Raw genomic sequence first — 27,566 nt, 5'->3', positions numbered from 1 at the left:
ATGTTCACCCACAGAAGTCCTAGCCAGATAAATCAGATATGAAAAGCCTACCAGAGCTCAATAACCATTTTTGTGTATCTCCTTTTGCTGCCCAGAACATAGTCTAGTCCTTTTAAAGTTCACATTTTATATTTGTTAACTCTGAATCTTACTGGTAACTTTATGTTTAATGTATTATTTGTTCTAGCAGTTTCTCTTCCTAAGCCCACAATCATAATAACAAGATACTGTCCTGAAACAAAATACTGCATCTTCCACAGAGGTAGACATTTATGACTTAAGACTCTGGCCTACCTGCTATTTGATAATATTCTCCATGTCTGTAGCTAGAGTATTGAACCCAGGTCTTTGTGCTTCCCCAGAAAGTATTTCCCTGATGAAGCTATCTCCCTAGCTGCTTAGTACTCTCAGTGGTAGCTATGTTAGTCTTTATAACTATCCTCAAGATTGTTTTTCTCTTTTTTATACTACTACATAGTAATTCACAAAAAATATGAATTTTCAGCCAAAAATGTTGTAAATTTCATCTTTTCACACTTTCATCTCCAAGTATCTTTTCACTATTTTCTGTTTCTGGAAATTAAAGAGATGTGTTTCCCCTTGTATCTGGGTTCATCTTTCATGTTTTCCAGATATTTGCTCCATCAATTCATATATTCTCTCAATATCTCTTTTCTCAGAATATAAATAAGGTCACAAAGTCAGCTTGGATTGGTCCTATGGTTTCTTCTTGTTCTTTCTCTGTTCATAGCCAGTTTAGAAAAAATAGTTATGGCATTTTTCTTTACCTTATTAATTTCTGTTCTGTTATATTTTATTGCATATCTCTAAATAGTTGACTGTCAAGATTCTTAACTCCTCTAATTAAAATTTCTATGTGCATGTGTGTGCTCATGCACATGTGTATTCTTACATTGTCTTCTCCACATTTGACACTGGTGACTACAATTTAAATGTTTTTAAATTTTTCTCAGTTGAGCTCCCAATGTAACATGAGCACTATTGTTCTCATAATCTTATCCTAAAGAGCTTTTTCTTTATTTCCTAACAAATGGTGTATGATCAAAACTGCTTTCTTAACCCCAAATATAAAGAAGCTGCTCTTTTGTTTTAAAACTTGGAAATCTCTTCTTTGGGGAATTTTATTGTATGTTTAATAGTAGAAGGGGGTTAGGGACATGTGTGAGTGTCAGGGTGCACATGGAATTCAGAGGACAACTTTTAAGAGTTGGTTCTCCCTTCCCACTATGTGGGTGCTGAGGCTTTTGAGTTTCAGGGTCTCAGGCTTGGCAGCAATCAACTGATCTATCTTGTCAGCCCTAAAAGCTTTGACTATTTCCTCTTCACTACCTTAACCACTCCTTCTCTCCTTAGTTCTACCTGTTATGTATTTTGTGTTTGTCCCTTTCTTTGTTCCTAGTTGATTATCATGACACGGTGATTAATGAGAAAACTAAATACTCGTTTGTTTATATATGAATTTAAATGTCATTCTAAATGATTTTGTAGATGAAGCACTTTATTACATTCTTACTGGAATCATATAATAACATCTTGATATGTTATAAAGCCAAACCTATTGATATCTGAGCAAGAAACCAAACAAGTTTTTTTTTTCCAATCTTAATAAGTTTACTAATTTTAAAAAACAAAGTAAATTATGATTTAGTTCAGGACATCAGAGCAAATGTCAGAAATCTCAACAAAGTAATCAGTAAAGTAAAGCAAACAAAGTTGTATTACTGTATTGATGGTCACAACTCATAGATAAATCTTTATACAAAGAATTATTCAAAATTATAATTGTAATGCTGTTGGTTTGTAGTAGAAGAAAATACTGCGTTGAGTAGATATGCAGTAAACTACAGAGAAAAGTGAAATGCAGGTTAAAAACATGAAACAATTATTAGTAAAAACCCATAAAGATTGTAAGTGCATTAATATTCTTCATCAGAACATGAACCACATCAGTTTTTACCTCTGTAACATGAAAATTTAAAGTTGGGCTCACATGAACTAAAATTCTTAACTGTACTATTGTAGGGAGAAATATAGTAGGATTTTTGTTAGTTATTATTTCTTAGTACCATCGAAGTCCATTACTATGGAAAATGCCACATATGTACAAAAGAAAGGCATTTTGTATTTGGGCAAATAAGAGTTTATAAGAGTTTTAATTTATTCTTTGCAAAAATATTTGCCCCTTAGGGCAGATCAGAGTCGCCTGTGTGATTGTAGAAATAAGATTACTTACTTTGAGTGGTCTGTTTTCCTTTGGCCCAAAAGAATTCTCTGGGAGACAGGTGAGGAGGCTTCTCAGCTAATAATAGGAGCCTCACCAGAGGAAAGCCAGAGCACAGTAGCTCCTGATGTTGGGGATTTAACCTATAATACAGGCAAACTAATTAGTTGCTAGCTGGCTCTCTATTATTTCCTTGGAGTATTGAGTGTGGACACCTCATACAACTGGGACTTAAAGTACAATGTTTTTATTGGGTTGAAATGTTCCTTGAGGATAAGGATTACATCCTTTTCCATAATACTCAGGAATTTTTTATCAAATGTTATTAAGAGTTAGTGTGTTGATTTAACAGAGATCTTTGTATATGTGGTGATAGCTAGAAATAATGTAATTATAATTCAAGTTATTTTCTTTAAGAAAGCAGCTTTTTCAGGCATGTTCATGGAATATTTTAAGAATTGACTAGGGCTTAGAAACTATTCCAGGGACCTATCTCAAGAGTTAGGTCATTGTTATATGATTTACTGATAATGACACTGAAACTGAAATATAAGTTGATAGATTTGTTTGTATAGTTAGTAGTTGTGTTGAGTAAACAACATCCAATTTTAAACTTTGAATTTTGATTCAATTTGCTGCATATATATTTAAAGTATAGTTACAAATATCATAGAGATTAATATATTATCATTAATGTTGTTTTTTATATACAGTAAAAGAGTCAAAGAAGCTACTGACTATAACTCTGAAAACTATAGTAAGAATTAGTAAGAAAGAAGGGAAAGAGTTACTTTTGTATTTTGATGCATCATTAGAAATCACCAATGTGACTAAAAAAATTTTTGGTGGAAATAAGTACAAGGTAAGCTTTTAAAATCTCCTTCAACAAATAGTATTATGGTTTTACAAACTGGGGCTATAAGTTTCATTGCTTTTTTTGTTATCAAAATCTTAAAATGGCATAGATTTTAGCTCTTTACATTATATTGTGAAGGGCTGGCATGATGGCTCAGTGGATAAAGGTACTTTGCTACCAAGCCTGAAGACCAAAGTTTCCACCTTTGCTGGAATGATGGGACTAGTGTCTCAAGTTGTCCTCTGACTGCTACATGTGTACTATGTCACATGTGCATGAACACCCAACAAATAATGTGATTTTTAAGCTGTACTGTGGAGTTCTTATTGGCTCATTAATTCATATCCTTTGTGATGCCTTTATAAAGTATCTCAGATGACAGAATCAGCTGGCAGTAGCTGCTTAAATCATTTGATGAGTTACCACCATGTATTTCAAGACTGAAATAAAACATTTTCAAAATATTAAGCATTTTAAGAATTATAGAAATGATAGAAGTAAATAGTTAACCTATGGAAAAATTATATAAACCAGAGAATACTCATCGAGAGTTATAGTGCAAAGCATGATTATGAAGATGGGACTTGAAATAGCCTATGGAGGAATAGTGTTATGGAAGGCTATATAAGCCATCACTGCTTAACTGAAAATATAGGGTGACAGTTTATGGAACATTTTAGGGAGATATTCTCTTAACAAATTTGGATAATGTAAAAGATTTATGTCATTCCAGGCTTGGGTGTGATGCACACCAATATTCAAGAGGCAGGTGAATCTTTGTGAGTTGAAGGCCAGCCTGGACTACCTAACAAAACCCTCTCTTAAAAAAATACGTCAAAGATATATATTTGTAAGGGACCTTTATATAGGCAGCAAAATGGAAAACTTGAGACTGGATAGTACTAAGTAACTGAGGTGCTCTTAAGTTAGACCATTCATGTATGCATAGTAATGATTTGGGGGATAATTGGCAATTGTGGAAGAAAATGGGTAGGAGATAAATGCATTAAATAGAAAGAAAATAGCATCACTTTGAATTGAATTTTAGGAATTTACCAGAAAACAAGGCATTTCAGTTGCCAAAACATCTATTCATATACTTTTTGATGCAAGTGGATCACAGGTATGTGTCTGACTTAATTTTTATTCAACACTAAATAAAAATACAGTGGTAAAGCTAATTTTAGAGGGTGATTATGTGAAAGCAAATGGTCTCAATATAAATAGTTCTGTAATAAAATATTTTAGTTAATGATAATTTTATTATAGAATAAAGGATTATTAAAAACTAGAGTTTATTTTAAAAATGAGAACTGTGAGTGGCAGAGCTTATTTGCAAAGGTTACTGTTTTGTTGGGTCATTTTGTGAAGTTTAGAAAATGCCTAGTAAGGGAAGATAGTGTGAATGGAAGAGGAACAGAAGCTTTGCAAAAATATAGTGATTTTTGAGATAGTCATTTGTCTTGAGGTTTTTTAAAGTCGAATTTTTTGCATCCTTAATTCAACAGATTCTAGTGCCAGAAAGTCAACCATCTTCAGTCAAAGAAGACCTTCTTCATCTAAAAGAGAAATCTGACCTGCCAAAGAGACTTGCAAATCCTCCAAAACAAGACAACAGCAGCAACCAGGAGGACAGAGCAAGCAGCCAGGATGAGGTAAACATGGTGTTGAGTGAGTTACTTTATTAAACTAACACAGATCAGTCACTGCTGAAGGAAAGAGAGCAAAGGCACCTAGAGTGGATACAGTGTTGCCTTGACCTAGCATTTGTTTTTGTCCCATCTTTTACAAATGCAAACAGAAGCCAGTATTTTATTCAGGGAGTCATGTTTGTTATGTTGTACACTTGTGTAGCTGGAGAGTTTCTCTCCAGCTCCGCCAAGCCTCTGCAGTCCCGCAGCCCACTTACAACATAAACACACAGACTCTTATATTATTTTAACTGTTTGGCCTAATGGCTCAGGCTTCTGGCTGTCTAGTTCTTACATCTTAAATTAACCCATTTCTATAAATCTATACCTTGCCACATGGCTCTTGGCTTATCAGTATCTTACATGTTGGTACTCATGGGGGTGGCTGGCAGCGTCTCCTGACTCAACCTTCCTGTTCCCAGAATTCTCTTCTCTGCTTGTCCTGCCTATACTTCCTGCCTGGCTACTGGATAATCAGCATTTTATTTATACAGAGAAATATCTACAGCACACTTGTAAATTCTAAATTGCAGATACATTGAATAGCTACTTTAATGCTTTTTAAAATCATATCTTTGCTGTGGTTCTAACATAAAATGCAACCTTAAACTGTCCTAAGTTTTTAGGTTCTTTTTTTTTTTTCATACATCGAATCATCTTATTTATGTGGCACTCTCTGAAACTTGTGTCCCATGTAGTCCCTATTTCTACTTACCAATTTCTGTTACTTTTAGTGATGTGGGGCAATCCAATCCTTTATTAGAATTGGTGGCTCTGAATTCTTATTACTTCAAATGACAGTAAATGAGGGAAAATACTGAAAAATGCTTGACATTTTAAAAGAATTCAAAATAGTTTTAAATAACTATACATGCAAACATCATCATCATGAAATGTTGGAAATCACAAATTATTTGTTAGCTAAATATCTATAAAATATTTTTAGCTAGTATATAAAGGTACTATGTTATATAAGCTCACTGTGATCTATAAATATTTTAAAACAGTATTTTTTGTCATTACCAAACATGAAGATAAAACTATTTAAGTAAGTCACCTTAAAACCGAAATTTGTGCAATATTGTATTTACTTAAATATACTTAACCTTTTGCATGTAGTCAAGGCAAAACATTGGAATAAAATTGTAGGATATTTAATGTTTAAACAGAATGTGTTTTTATTGTGGCTTTTTCTCATGGTTTAAGATAACTACACCTAGCAGAAAGAAAATGTCTGAAGCATCAATGATTGTTCCTGATACAGACAGATACACTGTGCGAAGTCCAATACTATTAATCAACACATGTAAGTGCTATACATTCTTAAAAGACTTTTAGCAAGTATTTTAGGGGAGGAATTTTTAGTTCAGGGAAACTCTGGATATAAAATTGATAAAAATATGAATCATAGTATCTTTTAATTAGAAGAAAATGTATTGACTTAAATTCTTAAAATATTAATATTCTGTGTTAATAATTTATCATAATTTAAGTAGGAGGCATCATAACTGATTAAAAACAGTGTTGGAGTCATCAGTTTTCTTGAATTTAGTTTTTCACTACCAGCTTTGTATCTGACACACAATATCCTCTAGCTAAATTCAGAATCAATTTATTTTTCAACCCATAGAATGAAAATATCTTATCAGTTTGTTTACAGAATTACATAAAAACCACTCAACAAATAATGTTGTGATTTACTGACATAGTACCTGGCACATTCTGGTATTCGTTGCTTTGATGACAACTTAGTAGTGGCCTTCCAATCCAAAAAAATCCAGTTGCCCATTGGGTAACATCCCTGTTCATGACAGATTTTCTCAAATGAGTAGTTTCATATTTGAATCCTTCTTGATGTTTTTTTTCTCTTTTTGTTAAATGGCATAGTGTCCATTTAGTCATTTAAGCCAGAAGCCTGGGAAATGTCCTGAGACCCTTCATCTCTCAACTTCCTCACCTGAAAGTTACCTCTGTGACAAGAGGGAAAATAGCTTCTATCTTTATTCTTTTAGCAACACCCCGAAGAAGCAAGGCACCACTGCAAGTGATAAATTCTGCCGGAAAAGCTGATGTTTCTAAAACATCAGAAAGTGGAATGGATTATGCTGTGTCACTCAAATCTAGACAATCTGATGGAAGAAATAGATGGAATAATAGAGACAAAGTAAGGATACTTTGTGTTAAAATAAATTTTAACAAGTTATTTTAGAAATTTATACTGAGCTGCCTTCTTTTCCAAGTACAATATTTATTTAGAAAATGACATGTTTTTCTAAATAACAGTTATCTTTGAAAGGGTCCTTCTAGCATGTGACCCACTGTGCTTACATTAAAATTCTAAATTGCTTGTTTCACTGTACCTGAAACTTACACATTACTAAGAGAAATGAACTTTTTGTCATTCTTGATTATACAAACCTGTGTCTGCTGTGAGAAGACACAGAATGAGATCACAACAGAATATGTCTTGAAGTGTCTGAAAGTCTAGCGTAGAATTATACAGATTAATAAGATTGTCATACAGTTAAAGCATAAGCATGCATCCTTAGATACACACATAGGAATTAGTAAGAACCCAAAGAAGAAGCAGCAGCCTAACCCGAAGATAAAAGCTAACTTAAATTAATTGGTGCAGAAAGATAAATGGCATAAGATTTGAATATATTACAAACTAATAAAGTCACTATTTTTCTGATTTGTGGCATAGTTCTGAGTATTGATTGTATGATGACTGGCATCCCAAAGACAACAAGTAAGGGTAAGGTAAAATATCTGCAGCTAGGCAATGTATTTTGCTGATAGTGATGGCAGGTTTTTTTTGGTTGTTTGTTTTTTAAAAAATCTAGATCTAGGGTGAATATGTGGCTATAGAAAGAAATATTGATTCAGGAGAAGAATTACCTGGAAAGTGGTAAAAAAAATTAATAATTTAACACTTCATAAGTTTCAGCTCTTTGAACTTTAGTAAAAGAGAATAGAGTATGAAGTCAATGGCAACAGGAGAGACGTATGTGGAGACCCTAGAAATCATTAGCCTTAAGTGTAGTAGCTCTGACACAAGATTAGCAAATTTGTGGAATCTTCTGCCTCTTGGTCTGCAGTGAAAGTTACTTTTTGTGCATTTCAATATTAGTCGATGAATGGTCTAGAATGTGTGCATAATGTTCATGAAATATGTATACTAATTTTCATACAAAGGCAAACTTATATTTTCAATCCTTAGTGGTCTTTGAAAAGCTGAATTCATATAATGTCTTAATTTATGTTTACATCTATATTTCCTCTGTTGATAGCAGAGCCAAACTACTAAAGTTGTAGAAAACAAAGAAAATGAGGAAAGTGAATCCCCAGACCAAAATTTCAGTAAGTACTTTTGTGGATTAATTTAAGATTAATCTTAGTCTCTGTGAGTGCACCTCATCTGCAAAAGTGTGTGTGTATGTAGTGCATACGTGTGCATGTGTGAATATACAAGTGTGTGCAAACAAGTGTGTGTGCATGTAATAGTATGTGTCTGTATGTATACATGTGTGTACATGTAAATGTGTGAGGGAGAAAAAGAACAAGTGAGCCCTTCTAATCTTTTCAGCCCCAGTGGCTTTCATTAATTTGAAAATAATAAGTTTATAATATGTGTGCTGGCGTTGTATAAAGAAATGTTGGTATGATGATAAAATAGACTATTTTGCCTCTGTTCCTGGGAAGTTTTAGGTCAGAGGGGGAGGAGGACAAAATCAATGTTCCCATCCTCAAATGTCTGCTTATATAAGGTTATATTCTCACTTCATTTTTCCAACCACATTCTTCCACCAAAACAACTACGGTTTTGTTTTATTTAGATGAGATTGAGGACACTTTTTCTGATGTGTATGCAATGGGAAAAATAGATGAGCCTCGGTGAGTATGAGAGAATCCTTCAGACTACTTAGCATGTATTCATATTATTTTGGGTGAATTCAATTGAACAGATTTGAAAGAAAGGCATTTCTATTATTAGAATGCAAGATCTATCATAGCATTTGTAATCATTTGATAGGCTGTTCTTTTTCTTTCCATATCAAGCAGCCATAAGATCTTTACAATACTAGTGTGGAAATTTTTACCTTGGTTTATATTCACAATAAGATATGTTAGGATGTGAAACATGTATTTTGGTATATAGTGGTGTAGTAACAGTAATGATACTTTTCTAGTATTTTTAATTTTATCAATTATATAATTTTCACATGCTGTATAAAATTTTTTCCATATTTAACAATGTTATATAAACATCATGCCTTGAAGTGTCATGCACTAGTGTTTGATAGTATATTGAACAAATACCATTTTTTCTAGATTACCTGGTGTTATAGACATCACTAAAAATAGAGAACACTCCAAATGGCCATGTTGGACACCTGTAACAACTATCAAACTCTGCAAAAATAACCAGAGAGCCCTTGCTTTACCAGGACACACTTTTAACCAAGGTAAAAATAGTCTTACTTGTTAGTGCAATTAGTGTTAGAAACACTAAGCATCTAACAAGTACTTTTGGTTACAATAAAGTTTAGATGTTACCAGTATACTCATTCTAAAAGACTCTCATTTTTCCACTAGATATTAGTGTCAACAAAAAATGCACTAAACAAAAAATAGTATCTGATGATGATTCTGAAGAAACACAAAGGGTAAAATACAGGAAAGATGTAGTTAAGTGTGACAAGTCAGATGGAGCAGAAGTTTGTGAAAGAAACAACAATCAAGAACAAAATCATCCTAAATATTCACAAAAGAAAAGTACTGAAAACAATAAGCAAACTGATTGGCATAGTTTATCTGAAACTACTTATAAATCAGTACTCCTAAATAAGACAACTGAAGAATCGCTCATCTATAAGAAGACATGTGTATTGTCAAAAGATGTGAATACTACTATCTGTGATACAGACCCTTCTAGAAAAAGCACAAGAAGTCATACAAAATTGAGGAAAGATCTGACTTCTGAAGTTAATTCATGTGCACTAAAAGAAATACCATTGGTGAGTATTGGATTTATTAATTTTCTACACACCCATATAGTTCATACTGTTAACAGAGGCTTGACTGATTGCTACAGACTCGACATGGATAATGCCTGGTTCTTTAGCTCAGTTCCTAGATGCTTCCCCAAGCTCCTCATTCACCTCCCTAGCACAGCCCCATGGAACTGTATAGTTGGTATAACCAAGCATGTTATGTATGTATAAATAAATCAACCTTACATTTCTTATTCATTTTTCTCTATCCTTCTGAAAGTGTAAATTGAACTGGTCTTTCATAATACTTCTTTCCTATGAGTGGCCATTGTGTATGCTGTTACTTTGTAAGTATAACCCACAACTGTCTTTGTTTTCTTTCTATTGCTGTGATACACACAATGACCAAAAGAAATCTGGGGAGAAAAGAGTTTGATTCAGTTTACAAATTGCAGTCTATTATAAAGGGAAGTCAGTCAGGGATTGTTCTCCATGGCTCACTCAGCCTGCATTTTTACACAAACCCAGGACTCACCTGCCCAAGGCTGTCAATATCCACAGTGGGCTGGGCCCTTTCATGTCAGTCCTTAAGAAATTGCTTCTACAGACAATCTGATGTAGGCAACCCAGTCAGTGAAGGTTCCCTCTTTCCTGTTGACTATATCTGTTTCAAGATGATAAACAGTAAATAAATAAGTTGTGCTGTTGTTGGCTTCATTTTTTTCTGTAGAAGGCTCAGAGTGCTTCACAGAACTTTCATGTGCTAGTCATTCTTTTTTCTTAGAGCATAGAAACCCAACTGAGCATCTGTTAGGGTTTATGTGTAGTGTAGTGTTCCCCAAAGGCTTGTGGTCTTGAAGGCTTCCTAGCTAGTGAATCCAATCTTTGAGACTTGATTTGATCATAGGGTATCATTTTCACCAATGGATAAGGCCACTGATGCATCTCTACTGAATGGACTATTAGAAGGCTTGGATTGAGGAAGCAGATCACTGAGGGCATGTTTTTGACAAGTATATTTTACCCTGGCCTCTTCCTTCTGTTTATCTTGCTTGTTCTGTAGTTGCTATGAATGAAACAGACTCCTCTGCCACACTGTAGCCACCATGACTTTCAGCTCACCCCATGCCCAAAGTGACAAGGCCAAAGGTGAATTACAGTCTCTGAAATCATGAGAAAGAAACATAGCTTTTATTCTTTTAAGTTCTCTCAAGGATTTATCATAATGGGAAAAATGTAACAAGTTAGGTTTCTTTAAATCAACTTAATATTTTTTTTCCCTAATAAGTGCTATCTATCTCCTGTATCATTACACAACATTTCTTGTCCTTTTTCTATGGTGGATCAGTCATCTATCTTACTTTGCCTTCTGTTTATTGGATCAGTACAGAACAATAGCACATCTGTAGCTCTGGAAGGTCTGAAGTCATACACTGTTTTCAGGGAGGTTCATTTTTGTCACATTTCATTAAGCCAGTAACACAGCTTCTATCAAGAAGGGATAGAGGTAACTTCCATTATTTATGAAAACACAGACTTTAAAATGATTAACATACTACTTTTTGTTAGTTTTTAAAATCTATATGCTTGACCCAAGGAAAAAAATATAAAATCAAGAGACTATGTATTTAAGTATTAAGACTAAATTATCTAAAACATAGTGGTGATAATTCTTTGTAGTCCTTTAATTTTTCAGGAATTTTCCTAGACTTTTTTTTTTTGAAGAAAAGTTTTATGGTTACAAAAAGTAAGTAAGAGTTAGAGATTTTCATAGACTCTTCTTGTTTCTTTTTCCCATTAATAACATTTAAAATGGTACATTTTTTAGAGATATATCATTAAAACATAATTATTAATGTCTATACTTTATATTAAGATTTGTACTATATGCTTTTGTGCTTTTAAACCACTAAGTGATTGAATTTTTTCCACAGTCACAGAATTCCTGTTTTCTACCTATTCTTGATTACTGGATCACATAATTTGCATATTTGGAGATTTTTATTAAAAAAAAAAAGTCTTCTAAAGCAGCGATATTATGTTGCATCCCCACCAGCAATGAGAATTAAGCTACATGCTTACCAGTACTTAGTGTCCTCAGTCAGGGTTTCCCATTTTAGCCATTCTAAGTGGTATGGAGTGGTGTTTTCAGTTGAAATTTAATGTCATATGATGTTGAGCCACTTTCTTTTTGTTTGTTTGTTTTTGTTTTGTTTTTGGCATCCCATCTATTTGGCAGGTTGTTAAGATCCTTTTATCATTTAAAAGTGTGCTTGTTCTCTAGTTTTAAAGGTTCTTTAGTGTTTTGGATACAAGGCCATTATCAAATACAATTGCAAAAATTTTCTCCCAGTCTTGTTTCATCTCTAAACAGTAGCACTTTTTTTTTTTTTAAATAGAGCAGTTTGTAATTTTAAAGGATCACTGCTTACCTTTGTTGCATGATTTACATTTTTAAAAAATCTATATAAAAAGGTACTGCCAAACACAATTCACCTAGATTGTCTTACATGGCATCTTCAAGTTTTATTGTTTTGTGGTTTACATTTAGGTCTGTGTTCTATTTTAAACTGTTTGTGAAGAGCAAAGGTCTACTTGCTATATGCTTGTTCAATGTATTCTAGTACCACATTGTATAAAGGGAGGATATGACTGACATCTCTAAAGTATGGTTGAGGGGAAGGTTTTTATTGTTGATATTAGAGAGAGTACAGCCAGAGGCATCTGGAAATGTCTAGAGCATGAAGAGAAAGTGGTAGAACAAACATGGCTTTGAGAGAAGGGGAGGAAAGTGAGAGGGGAAGAAAAAGAGAAGACTAAAGAGAGAGGCAAAAGAGGAGGGTCGAGAGAGTGCATGGCCTGAAGGTCAGTGTTTTAGGGTAAGGGGATGGGGTGAAAATAGCCAAGAACAACCCCAAGTACTGAGTGAGCAGGGAGGCCAGCATGGGCTTTGATATGCTAATAGGCACCACAGTTAGCCAGTTTCTTTTGGACCTGACATAGTGAAGAGACTGTCTAATTCTCTGTTGAACTGTTTTTTTTGTTTGTTTGTTTGTTTGGTTGGGTTTTTGTTTGTTTGTTTGTTTTTTGTTTTTGTTTTTGTTTTTTGGTCTTTTGTTCACTGTATTTGTGTGTTGAGGGGAATCTAATTCTAGGTTCTTGATTCTGTGGTATTGATCTTTTGCCTGTGTTGGCATTCCAGTTCTGTCTTGATTGTGACTTTTAGAGTCTGGAAATGAAGCAATGTGGAAATAAAGCAATCCCAGTTCTTCCTGTTGCCTATTCGGTATCATTAGCTTTTGAGGCAGAGTTTATTTCTAACACAAAATAGGTTGCTGGGATTGCATTAAAACTATAAAGTCTCAACTTTGACAATACTTATAACATGTATGTGGAATATCTTTTGGATTTCCTTGGATTTCTTTTATTAGAGTTGTGTAGTTTTTCTCTTGTGTAGATATATACAATCATTTCATTTTGAGGTTGTTAGTGAAAATTGCTGGTTCATGTAAAAGTGATTGACCTTTGTTTTAATTTTTCATGTTGCCACCTTACTGTTTGTTAATTTTTATGATTTTATTATATATTTTTAGGAGTTTTGTAAATATTATCTATGAAGCTTTAATTCTTTCCTTGCTTATTATTGAGTTATCTAGCTTCCAGTATGATTTTTAAAAACAAGTGATGAGAGGCAAAATACTTCTCATCTTATTAAAAAAGGATCTAGTTTCTTACCCTTAAGTGTGATGATAGTTTTTTTATATATAATTTTGAAGTTTTAAAAAATATATACGTGTATGAGTGTTTTGCCTGCAGTAAATAGGTGATTTACTTTTTCCATCAAGGTATTCCCCTACCCCTAACCCATTCAACTGTGAATGTATCAATAAAGTAATCCATTGATGAGATTAACACAGTCATGATCCAGTGACCTCTCTCAATAGTGTCACTAGCTGGGCTAACCTTTATACACATGAGCCTTCCTTTCAGGAGGATGTTTCATATGCACATTAGAGTGTGTGTGTGTGTGTGTGTGTGTGTGTGTTTTATCTAGGGGTGGAAATTCCCTTCTATTCTTAGTTTGCTGAGGTTTTTTGTTTGTTTGTTTGTTTGTTTGTTTTTTAAATCATCATCTTATAAGATGTTTCATGTGCATCTGTTGGTCTGTTGATAGGACTTTTTCCCTCAGGCTATCAGAGGTGAATTTTAAAAGTTGACACAGCCTTGCATACAAGGAGTTAAGTACTGCTTGTTTCTGGTATGCAATTCTTTTCTCACATTATTGGATTTGATTTGCTATCTATTCATAGCTGCTGGCTAGTTTTCCTATTTTGTGATGTTTTTGGTTTGTGCCTTCTAGAGTATATTAGGGACAATTTGATATAATGTCTTTCTTAAATTAACTCACTAGTAAACCCACCTGGGTCTGATGCCTTTTGTTTTGTAAAGTTAGCCATTAATTGGATCCATAAATACAGGTGTTTTCAAATATCCCATTTCTCTTTGCCTGAGTTTTTTTTTTTTTAAAAATGTATTATTCAAGGAATTAGCCCATCTGTTTGTTACCAGAGTTATAGACATGAGCTGATAAATTTTCCTCAATTATTGTCCCAATGTGCTTATGATTAAAAGTGATGGCCTCTTCATTATTGGTGTTAGCACTTTACATCTTTGTTTTATTCCTTAGTTAACTTTGCTGGAAGGTTGCCAGTTTTACTGATCTTTTCAAATAACTGTCTTTTCCCACTGAAGTATTTTATTTTCATGTATAATAACTCTAAAAAATGTGTACCAAGCACTCAGCATAGCTCTCTGTGTATGAATGGCTTTAACTGCTGTATAAAGTCCAGACTTTAAATATGACCTCTCAGTTTTTGTAGGTCTCTGGAGAAACAGATTCCTAAACTTTCTTTCAGCCTTTATTTTCCCTTGAAAGTTAACTAATAGTCTTAAAGTAGCTTTTGATTGTTTCAGAGAGAAAAGTCAAAAGGGAAAGGATTTACTGGTGGAGCAGAATCCTTGATAAGCCAAATTAATAAGAGGTACAACCCAAATGATAGCATGAAATCTACAAGAAAATTAAAGGAGTCTCTGAATAGCAGGTATATTCATAAATTGAGACATGAAGATTTTTGACAGATACAACTAAATTAGCTTGCACAGTATGAAAAAAGTTTTTTTGGAGACATTTGAATAACATAACTTTCTAGTAGAAAATAATTACTGCTGGGTGGTGGTGGCACACACCTTTAATCCTAGTACTTGGGAGGCATAGACAGGTGGATCTCTGTGAGTTCGAGGCCAGTCTGGGCTATATAGTGAGTTCCAGGAAAGGCACAAAGCTACACAGAGAAACCCTGTCTTGAAAAACAACAACAACAAAAAAAATTACTAATAATAGTTAGCAATGGTAGCATTTAAATGATATGACATAGAGCATTTCAGTACCTTATTATGTCATAAAGTGTCATATTATAAAGTGTCAAAAGAATGAAATAATACAGTGTGACATTCAGAGAGAAATCTGTAAGATATAAACATCTTAGAATTTTTATTTATAGAACCTAGTAATGACTAAAGCTAAGTGTGCTAAAAATGCATTGCTTAATGAAGTACAGGGTATGAGTGAACTGAAATAACTATATTAACTAATAATTCTTATTTGCAATATTTTTAAAAGCTGGTTCTAGTTATAAATATCTATTTATAGGCTGTGAGACATTTAAATTCACTCTGGCCCTATATAGTAAGAAAGAAATTACTTTGCTGCATAACTATACCTTTTATAGTGTTTAATTCTTCCTCCTATATTATTGATACAACTTAGATTTTTAACTGTGATAGTTATAATTTACTGTGAGATTGTAAAACTATCAATCTGACTAGAGATTTTGTTTTAGGTTTGGGTTGGTGCCCATTTTTTTAGTATCATTAATGTAGTGACCCAAATATGTTTAGTATATATGATAGTATTTATGAAAAAAATTTTTACCAATATTAAGTGCTCCTTAAATACTGTCACTATCTTTGTTATAGTGGGATTTCAAAGAAATCTGACCTACAGTTCAGTAAGGTAGGTGCTGCTTAACTTCACTATATATAGCCAGACTCAATATTTGATTATAAACACTGAAATACTAGTAAAAAATAGTATTGGAATTAAGGTTATAGAGTACCACCAGATGGATTATAACACTGACAAATTTAGTCACAAGTTCTTAAATAGTTCCTTAACTTTTTATTTTTCAAAGAAAATATTCTTTTTAAGCTAGCCCATATGGTGCATTCCTGTAATTTCAGTTACTTAGGAAGCTAAGGCCTGAGGATTGCTAGTTTAGGGCTTGCCTAGGTAACTTTTAGTGAGATCTTGTCTCAGAGGATGACGACTAAGGATGTCACCCGAGTGGTGTCTAGTACTTGTGTACCATGCCAGAGGCTGTAGGTGCATTCCCTAAACCATGAAAATTGTTTCAAATGTGGATCCAGTACTTTCACCTTTGGGCTCATGATTTAGTCTGCATTTGTCTATCACAATCTCTTTTCTGTGGGTTTTGTTTTGTTTTGTTTTGCCAGTTGATCTCATCTGTCCTGACAAATCCTAAAATCTTGGGTTTTATTAAAATATTTACTTTTCATCTGGGCTTAAAATACAGATCTCTTTGATTTACCATTTATAATTTGTTGTGATTTTTGTTGTTGTTTGCATGTTTACTTAATTTGTCAAATTTTGATGGTCTGATCTCTACTTTTTAGCTTGTTGTTATGCTAGTCCTGTGTAATTTTCTTTGCCTTATAGCATGTTTGTGACATTCCTTTCATTACATTTAAATACTAGCTTGTTTACTTTCCAAAATACACATGTTCTGCTCTTCTTCAAAAGCCTGCTTTGGTCTCTGCTAAGCAACATAGAGACGTAGAATGGCTTGCTAGTTTCTTTACCACACACACACAAAAATCAACAATAACAAACCTGTCTTTGCAAAACAGTGGTTTTATTGAGAAATTTTTATTCAATTGACTCATTTTCACTGAGAAAATGTTACAAGTACTAGTTTTATATTAGTGAAAGCACAACTAGAAAATAAATGTCACAAATTAATTGCATTTGTGACTTGTCTGATGGAGCTAGTAATCTCATATCTAAATGTTTTTATGTAAACCTCTTTTGTATTTTGAAAAAGGTTCAGAGAAAAAGTTACAGAAAACTGAAGACAACTTTTGTTAATGTTACTTCCGAATGTCCACTGTGAGTAAGTTTTCCTAAGTGTTTGTTGTTTAAAGAGACTGAATTTCCTTATGCAGTGGTGCTAACATTAGTCTTTGTTTTCTACAGGAATGATGTCTATAACTTCAGCTTGAATGGCACTGATGAACCTGTTATAAAACTTGGAGTAAGCTAGAGATCACTGATTTTGTTCTTCTTTAGTCACCTTGCAGCCATACCCAGTTGTGAATATATATTTGAGATGCATCTTGAGATAGATATACTTTGCAATGCTTAAAAATATTAAATGGTTTATTTGGATAGCAAGCATACGTATATCTAGATAGTCCCCCCCCCCCTGATTTTTAAAAAATATAAAATAAATGAGTAACTGGGGCTTTGCACTGCTTTAGACTTGCTCTTTAAAGAAAATTGTGATCTGTTTGAATGTATTAATAAGAAATTTCAAGTCACTAATAATGTAGTATGCCAGTAAGAAAAAAAAACCAAAGTGCTTCCCCCTGTTGTTTAAGATTAAACCTCAGTTTGAATTCTTTATCCTGTGTCTTCCATCCTCCTCTGCCTGTTGGATGAGTCTGAACCCTTGCCTGCCTGAAGGTTGTCTTGTGAATCTGCCCCTGTCTTTGTCTCTCTGTGTCTGTGTCCCTAACAGAAGGCTTTTGTCTGGTTTATTGAACAGCACAGAAAACTTCACATGGGGAAGGAATGAGGGATTCTTTATAGAAATCTGTAAGAGAGTTTGACAAGGGATTCAGTCAATGAATTCAACTGGTCCCCAAACATCATTTTTTATCAAGAATGTTATGTTCAGTGTTTGTGGTGGATATTCATTTTATGAGATTGCTTTCAACCTGTATTTTTGCTGTCTTCAGCAAGTGATTATTAGAGTATTCATGTATTGTTCTGGGTTGGAGCATGGAAGAGTACATAATTTAAGATTACAGCTATTCATTAGTTAGGTTGGAGAGTTGGTTACATGGGAAATCTAAGACAAGTAAGGTTGGTTGTTACATTATTCTCTTAAAGTTTGGTGAAACAAACAGGTTGAGTAGACTGTGGGCTAACAGTCTACGTGACATCAATGTGTGTTAACTCTAGCAATGAGGTCCAGCAAAAGTTCTAGTTTCTTAGACTGTAAGAGATTTTTACCATAATGCATTGTCACAGAAAAACTGGTCTTCACTGTGATAAATCCATTCTGATTTGTTTTATTATCAGTCTGCTTTTACTGTATTTGGTTTAGCTTTAAACAGCACTATGGAAAGCTGATTTTAATTAGCAATTCTTATTCTCTGAAGTGAGAGAAAATAAACTTTGATATGTTCTTTTTTCTTTTCATTTCCCTTATGTTTGACATAGTATTTTTTCTTTTTTTTTTCTGTTTATTTTCCATATAGATCCAAGAATTTCAAGCTACAACTAGAGAAGCCAGTATGGATAATTCAGTAAAATTGTAGGTTTTTCAAAACTATAATTTAATAGGTCACATTAATATTTACTTTCTTTTAGATAAAAATCTCCCCTAATCTGAGTTTTTGACATATGAAAGGAGTGGATTAAAATCCTACTATCATGAGTACTCTAGCTGTGATTGTTCCTTCAGCAATTATTTCTAAATTCAATATGTAAAAATTGGTAACTTGAATATTATAATCATAGAGTTGAAGAATTAGTTCTTTATTCAAACTCATTTTTTAAAAACTGAGGTCAGAAAGGATAATCTGGCCATAATTACACAGCTAGTGATGTAGTTAGTGAAAGAGTTAAATCTGAAAACTAGAAGTAATTTCCCACTGAGCTCTGTCTGAAGAAAACAGATGTGATACATGTTTAAAATTAATGCATATTTTTGTTTCTTCAGGGTAGGCGTAAGGAATCATGATGAGCATGACCCTTCTTTTAAAACAAAAAAAAAAAGAGTAAGTTATAGCATGTGATATGCCAATATCAACCAGTATTTCTTGGGCTAGAGAGGAAGCTAAGCTCAGTGATTAAGAGTGTTTGGTACTCTTCAGAAGACCTGTGTTTGGTTTCAAGCACTCACATTGGGCAGCTCACAAGCCTTTTGTAACTCCATTTCAATGGGATCTGACATCCTTTTCTGGCCTCTGCAGATACCTGCACACATGTGGCTTAACATACACATAGATACACAAACATCACATAAATAAAAATACATCTTTAAGAGAGTATTTCTTTTAATAACATTTTAATTCTGGAGACTATAGAACTAGAAAATATGTGCTGGTGTCTAAAGATAACATTCAGGAACTGAAGGGATGGCTCAGAGGTTGAGAAGCATAATGACTATTCTTCCAGAGAACCCAAATTCCATTCCCAGCACCTATAAAGGAGGCTTACAACCATCTGTAATTCTAGTTCCACTTAACATGTGTTCAGGAAAAATAGTTCACATTCATACTTGAGATTTTGATACTGTGTTTGGCTCATACATTGTATATTTCATCTGAAGCAGGTAAGTACAACATTATATGTACATGGAGTAATGAAAGCTTTGCCCTTCAATCTAAGGAATATGGCTAATTCTAAAGATAGCCATATGACAACTTTAAAACAGAAATATAGGTAGCTCTGTCAAATTGTCATGGGCTAAGGGTCTTTATTGTATATTATTTCAGGGGATACAAAATAAAAACTAAAACTGAAATAGAAGTCTTATATATAGAAAAAAAAATCAAAGTCTAGCTGTGCAGTACTGCTGTTGGAATTAGGGCTTACTGTGAAGTCAGACAACCTAAAATTGGTGTTCACTGTTACCCTGGTCCATCTGTTTAACTTTCCCATTCCACTGGCAAAGAAGTTGTTTAAATTTTTGAGCAACAATCTGAAGTTTTCATGAACATAAAACCATGATTTGAGTGTTGATAACTAACTCTTCAGATGGTTTTGATTCTGGTATTGGAAGGACTAATGGAGGTAATTATAAGAGGTTTGTCATTCACATGAGCTGAAAAAAATAGAGTATAATAGTATAGTAGCATTCAGGTTATCATAACAGTTATTCCATTCAGAAAAAAAGCTCAAGGAATCCATGGGAAAACAACATACCCAATAAACTGGAGGAAATAAAGTAAAGGAGAGTGTGAATTTGAGTCTGTAAGGATTTTCTACCTTCAAACCATGAAAATGAGTTAGAACAAGTCAGAACATTAGCTGTAGATGTCTGAGAATATCTCCCAAATCCTGAATCCAGAGCACAGAAGATGCTGGCCATTAAAGTAACACTGAAAGGTTTAAGTAGTTTGGATTTTTGGTAATAGAAAACCTCTGGTCATGGCCTGTTAAGATTGAGCTAGTCCAAGTGTTATAAAGACTTCATCTCCAAACTCCTCTGCTTCACCTACACAACCTATATAGTAGAAAGGCCAAGCTAAAGAAAATAAGATCAGGCTTCTTTTTCTTCTAAATCTGCATTTGGTATTGACAGTTTTCTGCTTTCAAAATCAACTGCCAAGAATATTGTGTCCATCAACAAATACAGTGAAAGAATGTAATCATTCAAATTTGTCTTCTTTGGTTGTCAATCTAACCAAACTGATGTGAATGCATTTGATAGGAGTGGGTGTGGAAGCACTAAAAAGAGACAGACTAGAAGAGGGACCAGAAGATGGCCATGCTGGCTCAAAGAAAGGTGACTGGTGTAATTTACATGACAACAAGGAAGATACTAAGAGAAACAGATAAAATGAAATTATTAAGAAAGCAGCAATACCTTGATGATTTTCCAAAAGATCATTCAGTCTTCAACCTTCCCACAAACTGATGTTTATAGTACTTAGTGCAGAACACAGATTATTAAGGATATGGTGGACCTATAATAAGACCTGTGTTCCCTTAGCTGAGGATGAAATGAGAGGATTCCAAGTAAGTGAACAGTTACAAAAAATAGTCTAAACTATTTTGGAAAATGGCCTAATCTGTGACTTCAAGTTTAGGATCTGGGAAACAGCATTTTGAAAACCATGATTGAGAAGGATGACAGACTTATCTGACAATTCTGTGTGGAGGCTTTCTGAGAGTTTTAGAAATTTTCATATGATAATGTTTGTCATGCAATTTAGTATGAGTGTAAAGTGAAAAAAAAAAACCAGTCATGTATGTAACTAAATATATACTGCACTAGAAAGTGACTACTTAGAGCAAGACTTCAAGATGAAGGAAACCAAGACTGCTGTGCTGGGCTATGCTGAGCGTTCTGTTTGTATAAATGAATGTTGTAGAAATGAGGACTTTGATTCATCCAGCACTGACTTTGTTCTCTGTGTCATTTCTCTGACTAATCAAGGACAATATGAGAAATAAAATTCCATTTATTGACAAATCATTGAATGCTTTAAAAAATGATACATAAGGATGTACCACAGTGATAGAATATAAAAGCCCTGAGTTTGGACCCTTAGCAGTGCTGAAGGAACAAAGAACAACAACAAAATGGCAAAACTCCACCAGCATTTAGTTTATTATCTGTAGAATTTAGGCATTTACCTTACTGTTTATGACATGTACTGAGGCACGTTTGTGGATTTTCTCTCTAGATGGTATCAAGTCATGACAAGACCGTTTTCAGTGACACTGAAACAGAGTGTGGTGACAGCAAGACTGACATTAGCTGGCTCAGAGAACCAAAATCAAAAAGACTGATGGATTATAGTAGAAATAAAAACAAGAGGAAATACAAAAGTGGAAAATCAAGTAAGAAATTACTTTTTAGAGAAATTTTGCAAATAATTATATTTAGTTATATAAAATACTCTATTGATATGCATAATAACTTGATAATCCTAGGTTTCTTACATATTCTTGCTTTGTTTATTCTTTTCATCATTTATACTTTTATTATTTATAGGTCCTTGTAAAAGTAGGACAAAACAGGAAACTAGTTGTTTCATTATTTTGCTATATGGTTATATTATTATGCTATATGGTGGGTGAGGGAGAGACAGAGACAGAAGGTGGGGAGGTAGAAAGGCACAGGAAGAACTTGCCAAAGTGCTAGCTGTCCACTTCAATTGCTCTCTACCTTATTTTTTGAAACAGGGTTTCTCAGCTTGAAGCTTGGCAATTCAGCCAAGCTAACTGACTGACTAGTCATCAAGACCCAGTGTTCCTCCTGTGTTTGATTTGCCTGTGCTGGGATTATAATTGTAAACTGCCTTGCCTGGTTTTTATATTGGTTGATGGTGATCCAAATTCAGGTCTTTGTGCTTGCGTAAAAAGTACTTTCCAAAGTACTGAGATATCTCCCAAACATCTTAAATTTTCATTTTGATAAGACTCCAGGTACACATAGATGTGACTTACCATAATTCTTGGTTCATGACATATTATCATTGCTCATTTTATTAATGGATCATTACTACTCACTTATTTAGATAACAGTTATTATAAATAAACTACTATACATTCATGAACAACATTCTTAAACAAAGTCAAGTACTGGACCCTGACACATCTGTTTACTGATATTTATGCTCTGTCTGTATGTTTCTGTATCTTCATTTCTCTGCCTTATCTAACACATACACTTTTTAGGAACTCATTTAGATGCAAAAGTAAGTATATATAAAGAGAATAGTAGGTGGGTGGTGGTGGCGCATGCCTTTAATCTCAGCACTTGGGAGGCAGAGGCAGGCGGATTTCTGTGAGTTCGAGGCCAGCCTGGTCTACAAAGCAAGTTCCAGGAAAGGCGCAAAGTTACACAGAGAAACCCTGTCTCAAAAAAAAAAAAAAAAAAAAAAAAAAAAAAAAAGGGGAATAGTGTCTTCTAGTACAGGTTACCTTACTTGAGTAATTCATGAAGTGTTTTCTAGAGTGTGGCTATTTGGTTCTCTTTGTGATAATAATTTTTTTTAATATACTTAAGAGTTTGGCATACAGGTTTTGACAAAGATAATTACTGATTTGTGGCCAAGCCTCAATCAATGTCAAGGCTTAGTAGCAGACTTTAAAGGAAGACAAAATAACTCTGGCTTTATCAGTTAAGCTTATCTTTATTTCAAGGTAATTGGCTTTTATTTCAAAATAAAAAGGGCAAGTCATGCACTAAGGACAGGTCCGGGTCCCACTGCCTGTGTGCCTCCCAAACAGTTCAAACTATTCAATTGTCTCACTTATCCAGAGGGCCTACTCCAGCTGGGGGCTCCACAGCCTTTGGTTCATAATTCATGTACTTCCATTTGTTTGGGTATTTGTCCCTGTGCTTTTCCAATCTTGGTCTCAACAATTCACACTCTTACAGTCCCTCCTCTTTCTTGACAATTGAACTCCTGGAGCTCCACCTGGGGCCTGGCTGAGGATCTCTGCATCCACTTCCATCAGTTAGTGGATGAGAGTTCCAGCATGACCGTTAGGGTGTTTGGCCATCTGATCACCAGACTAGGTCAGATCAGGCTTTCTCTCAACCATTGCCAGTAATTTACAGTGGATGTATCATTGTGGATTTCTGGGGACCTCTCTAGCACTTTGCTTCCTTAGTGCATGAGCTGGCTGTTTGGAATCTTGGGCTTACACAGGGACGCTTTGCTCAGCCTGGAAGAGGGGGACTGGACCTGCCTGTACTGAATCCACCAGGTTAAATTGAATCCCCAGGGGAGTCTTGGCCCTGGAGGAGATAGGAATGGAGGGGAGAGGCTGGGGAGAAGGTGGGGTTGGGGGCGGGAGGGGGGAGGACAGGGGAACCCATGGCTGATGCGTAAAATTAAAACACAAATATAATAAATAAAAAAGGAGAAAAAAACAAAAAAAAAAGAAATTAAAAATGGCTAGTCATGATATGTGAGAGAGGGAGGGTTGGCTTAGAAAGAAGTTAAAATAGATGTAAATTTAGGTGTGTGTTCAGAAATATTGGATGAATGTTTCAAAAAGGTAAGAGTCCAACCAGGTGTATTAAGAAGCAGAATTATATATAAGACAGGTATGAAACAGTATAGTCAGGGAATGCAGAATTGGGATAGTTAGAATATAATATATTTATTACAAAATAGTGAAATATGAGGCTAGATCTAGTACAAGTTTGGGCTTGAAGCAATGTGTTTTAGAAGAAACTAAGGAGAAATGGATGATAATAAACACTTTCTTAGAGGTTACTGTGAAAGGTGTATTTTAAACATGAAGATTAGGAATCTCTGTGTGGTGATAGGGGTTTAAAGTACTGCAAACAATAAAAATACAAAATTAAACTTCTATGACAATTATTTTGTTGAAATGGCTAGATGATAAATTAATATGCATTATAGGACTCTTCTTTGTAGCCGGAGACCTTCTCTCCAGCCCCTGCCAAGCCCTGTTAGTCCAACAGCCCACTCATAAAATAAACACACAGACGCTTATATTATTTAAACTGCTTGGCCATTAGCTCAGGCCTACCGTTGTCTAGCTCTTACTCTTATACTCAGCCCATTTTTATTAATCTATACTTTGCCACGTGGCTTGTGGCTTACTGGCACCCTACATCCTCCTTGTCCTGGTGGCAGCTCGAAATGTCCCCCACCTCAACCTTCTACTTCCCAGAATTCTCTTCTCTATTTGTCCCACCTATACTTCCTGCCTGGCTACTGGCCAATCAGTATTTTATTTATACAGAGCAATATCCACAACACTTCTTGGAAATAGACTTTGCTTCACTAGCTTCACCTGTTTTAGCTCCCAAAGAAATGTGAAAAGATGGCAGGCATTGTGCTTGAAAAGCAAGAAGCAAACAGGACTAAAGCTATTATCAGTAATGTGACTAAGGCCCTAGGAAAGTGATGTTTTACAAAGTAAAGCAAATAATAGGCTGTCACATAGGACATTTTATGGTAAGAAGCTCAGTATCTGATTAAAAACACATATCTGAAGTAATTTTTTTTAAAGCAAGTGAATGAGAACAGATTTTATTGAAGTGATTAACATCAGGGTTTAGAGGACAGTAAAAGAGAACATGTAAATTCAGCATTACTCAGGCTCTTAAAATTGAAGGTAGATTCATGGATGATAATATACTTTAAAAGTTCCAATAATATAAAAGTGGGAGACAGGCAATTCATACCATAAACACTGAATAAGAAGTTACCAATTCCAACAATTAAGTTTTTGAAGATTAATAATGTATTTCCCATCACAATGTAGTATAGTCTGTCTACTACAAAATATAGGGAGAAGGAATGCCCCCAAAGTAGCCTGGTAGTTCTGAAGACCACATTCTCCAGCAGAAAAGCTGAGATTAAGGGTCCCTATGTCATAGTAGCTTCAAGTCACATATAGAAGGAGGCTTATTAGATGTTTAAAAGTGTTGAAGGTGAGGGGCTTCTTTTATTATTTTAAATGTATATTATGAATATTTTATCAGTTGAAAATTTTAATCTGTTTTTCCTGAATTTTGCAGGGTCATCCATGGAAAAGGGGAAGCCAAGATCCATAATGGTAACCAAGAGATAAAATACCCTTTAACCAATATATATATATATATATATATGTTAATTGGCATATATATATATATATATATATATATATATATAATTGGTATATATATATACCAATTAACAGCATGCCTTCATTTTCTTACCAGTTTCCATAGCTGATCCTTGATCCTGCCTTTGCATTTTTTCTCATGAATTCTATTTTTAATCAGTGTCTTCATTTTGTCTGTCTGTCTGTCTGTGGTGTCCATATGTTCTGTGTGTATGCAACTGTGTGTAGATGTACTACTTGTGCCAGTATATGCAGAGGCTAAAAGTTAACAACATTAGGATGTCCTCTGATCACTTCTCCACCTCTTACTGAGCATAGAGCTCACCATTTGGTTAAAATGGCCGGTCATTGAGCTCATAGTGTCTGCCTGTCTATGGCCTAGCTGGAGTTCCCTGTTTGCCTCCCCAGTACTGAGAGTATAAGAAACTGACCACTGTGCCTGGCTTGTTTATATGGGTTCTGAGGGTTTGAACTCAGGTCTCTGTGTATATGCAGCAAGTACTTTATTGACATGAGTGTGCGCTTTCTCTCTCTCTCTTACTCTCATGTGTTTGTGTTTAAATTTGGAGAATATCTGTCCTCTTAGAGACTGTGATAGAAAGAATAAAATGACAAGATAAGATGACAAGAATGGTAACATAAATACACTTAAGTTTTTCCAATGAAGAATCATTTCATTCCTACATATATTTTGTATATAATTGTCAGTGTGCCATTTTTATAGCAAATAGCTTATATTTTTGATACATCTATTACTGATATTATAATATTCAGGAAACTTTCTTCTAAAGGTACCCAATAAAAACATTACCAAAAAGGATGATGAAATAGTTGCAGATGGGAGAACCAGACTTCCACGAAGAGCAACAAAAACAAAAAAAAATTATAAAGATCTCTCAACTTCAGAATCAGAATCAGAGAGTGAAAAAGAATTTTCATATTTATTTAAAGACAAACTTCCAAAAAAGGTAAATAAATACAATTAAAATTGATAATATCTAAATTTAGTTTTCTTAAATTACTAAATACATTTTATGTATGCATATAGTACTTACAGCATGTCCATTGCTAATTTAAGTACTTTACAGATTTATCTTAAAATCTGATATGTAGATGGTTAATTACTGTGAATTCTGTCATCCTAATCTCAAGTGAGAATCTGAGGCTCAAGAAAGAGAAATTCATGTAGCTAGGAAGTGGTACAGATAGAATTTGAGCCTAGAGATAGGTCTTTGACTACTATGTTGAATTGTTTGTTTGGTTTGGTTTTGGCTTTTGGTTTTTTCGAGACAGGGTTTCTCTGTGTAACAGGAAATCGGGACTCTAGACTGAGCTGACTTTGAACTCACAGATCCAACAACCTCTGCTGTGCTGGGATTATGGGATTAAAGGCAGTGTACGCCCCCACCACCTGGTGCACTTTGTTAATCTTAACCCATTAACCACCATTTCCTCTTGTTTGTGTTCCTGTTATCTCTTGTCTGGAACACTTTAAAGACATTGTAACATAATTGTATAAACTGAGGGTTTCAGAACCAGATGTATAAACTAACAACATGACTGCTCCAAGGTATGGTTAAATGGAAGGATTTTACTGTAGCTATGAGAGGAGAGTATAGCCAGAGGCATTTGGAAGAGTCCATAGCAGGGAGAGACTATTCAGCTGAACATGGCCAACAGACTGGACTTGGCCATGAGAGGAGGTAGGGGGCCAGAGATTAAGACAGATTGTGAGGGCAAAGGAGACGGAGAGAGAGGGGAGCAAAAGCAAAAGAGAAGGCTAAGAGAGGAAGCCAGGGAGACAGAGACAGACAGAGATGAGAGAGGGGGAGAGGAGAGGGGTCAGAGAGAATATAGCTGAAATAGCAGGGTTATAAGAGGAATGAGAAGCTGGGGAGCTGGAGAAGATTCTGAGCTGAATGGGATGAAAAGAGCCAGAATGCCAGCATGACAGAGATGAGAGAAGGGGAGAGGAGAGGGGTCAGAGAGAATATAGCTGAAAAAGCAGGGTTATAAGAGGAATGAGAAGCTGGGGGGAGCTGGAGAAGATTCTGAGCTGAATGGGATGAGAAGAGCCAGAATGCCA

The 27,566-nt window shown here is 34.6% G+C and overlaps 1 protein-coding gene and 1 pseudogene across 1 annotated transcript in view; both read left to right on the top strand.

Moving 5' to 3' along the window:
* The window catches only part of Sycp2 (synaptonemal complex protein 2), a 59,817-nt gene that overhangs the window by 21,054 nt on the left and 11,197 nt on the right, over positions 1-27,566 (top strand). The window contains exons 15-32 of the mRNA XM_036183180.1: positions 2,956-3,104; positions 4,147-4,221; positions 4,607-4,753; positions 5,996-6,095; positions 6,802-6,953; positions 8,083-8,152; positions 8,629-8,686; positions 9,125-9,258; positions 9,389-9,810; positions 14,761-14,888; positions 15,823-15,859; positions 16,968-17,032; positions 17,120-17,177; positions 18,409-18,464; positions 18,873-18,930; positions 21,568-21,724; positions 25,395-25,432; positions 26,272-26,448. Coding sequence (XP_036039073.1) covers positions 2,956-3,104; positions 4,147-4,221; positions 4,607-4,753; positions 5,996-6,095; positions 6,802-6,953; positions 8,083-8,152; positions 8,629-8,686; positions 9,125-9,258; positions 9,389-9,810; positions 14,761-14,888; positions 15,823-15,859; positions 16,968-17,032; positions 17,120-17,177; positions 18,409-18,464; positions 18,873-18,930; positions 21,568-21,724; positions 25,395-25,432; positions 26,272-26,448 — 2,081 coding nt within the window. The remainder of the gene's footprint in view (positions 1-2,955; positions 3,105-4,146; positions 4,222-4,606; positions 4,754-5,995; positions 6,096-6,801; positions 6,954-8,082; positions 8,153-8,628; positions 8,687-9,124; positions 9,259-9,388; positions 9,811-14,760; positions 14,889-15,822; positions 15,860-16,967; positions 17,033-17,119; positions 17,178-18,408; positions 18,465-18,872; positions 18,931-21,567; positions 21,725-25,394; positions 25,433-26,271; positions 26,449-27,566) is intronic.
* Positions 19,943-20,989, top strand: LOC118581263 (annotated as a pseudogene).

The sequence above is a fragment of the Onychomys torridus genome, chromosome 4, assembly GCF_903995425.1.
Source record: "Onychomys torridus chromosome 4, mOncTor1.1, whole genome shotgun sequence".
NCBI classification, from domain to species: Eukaryota; Metazoa; Chordata; class Mammalia; order Rodentia; family Cricetidae; genus Onychomys; species Onychomys torridus.
The sequence above is the reverse complement of the archived record's forward strand: the minus strand, read 5'-3'. Positions and strand labels throughout refer to the sequence as shown.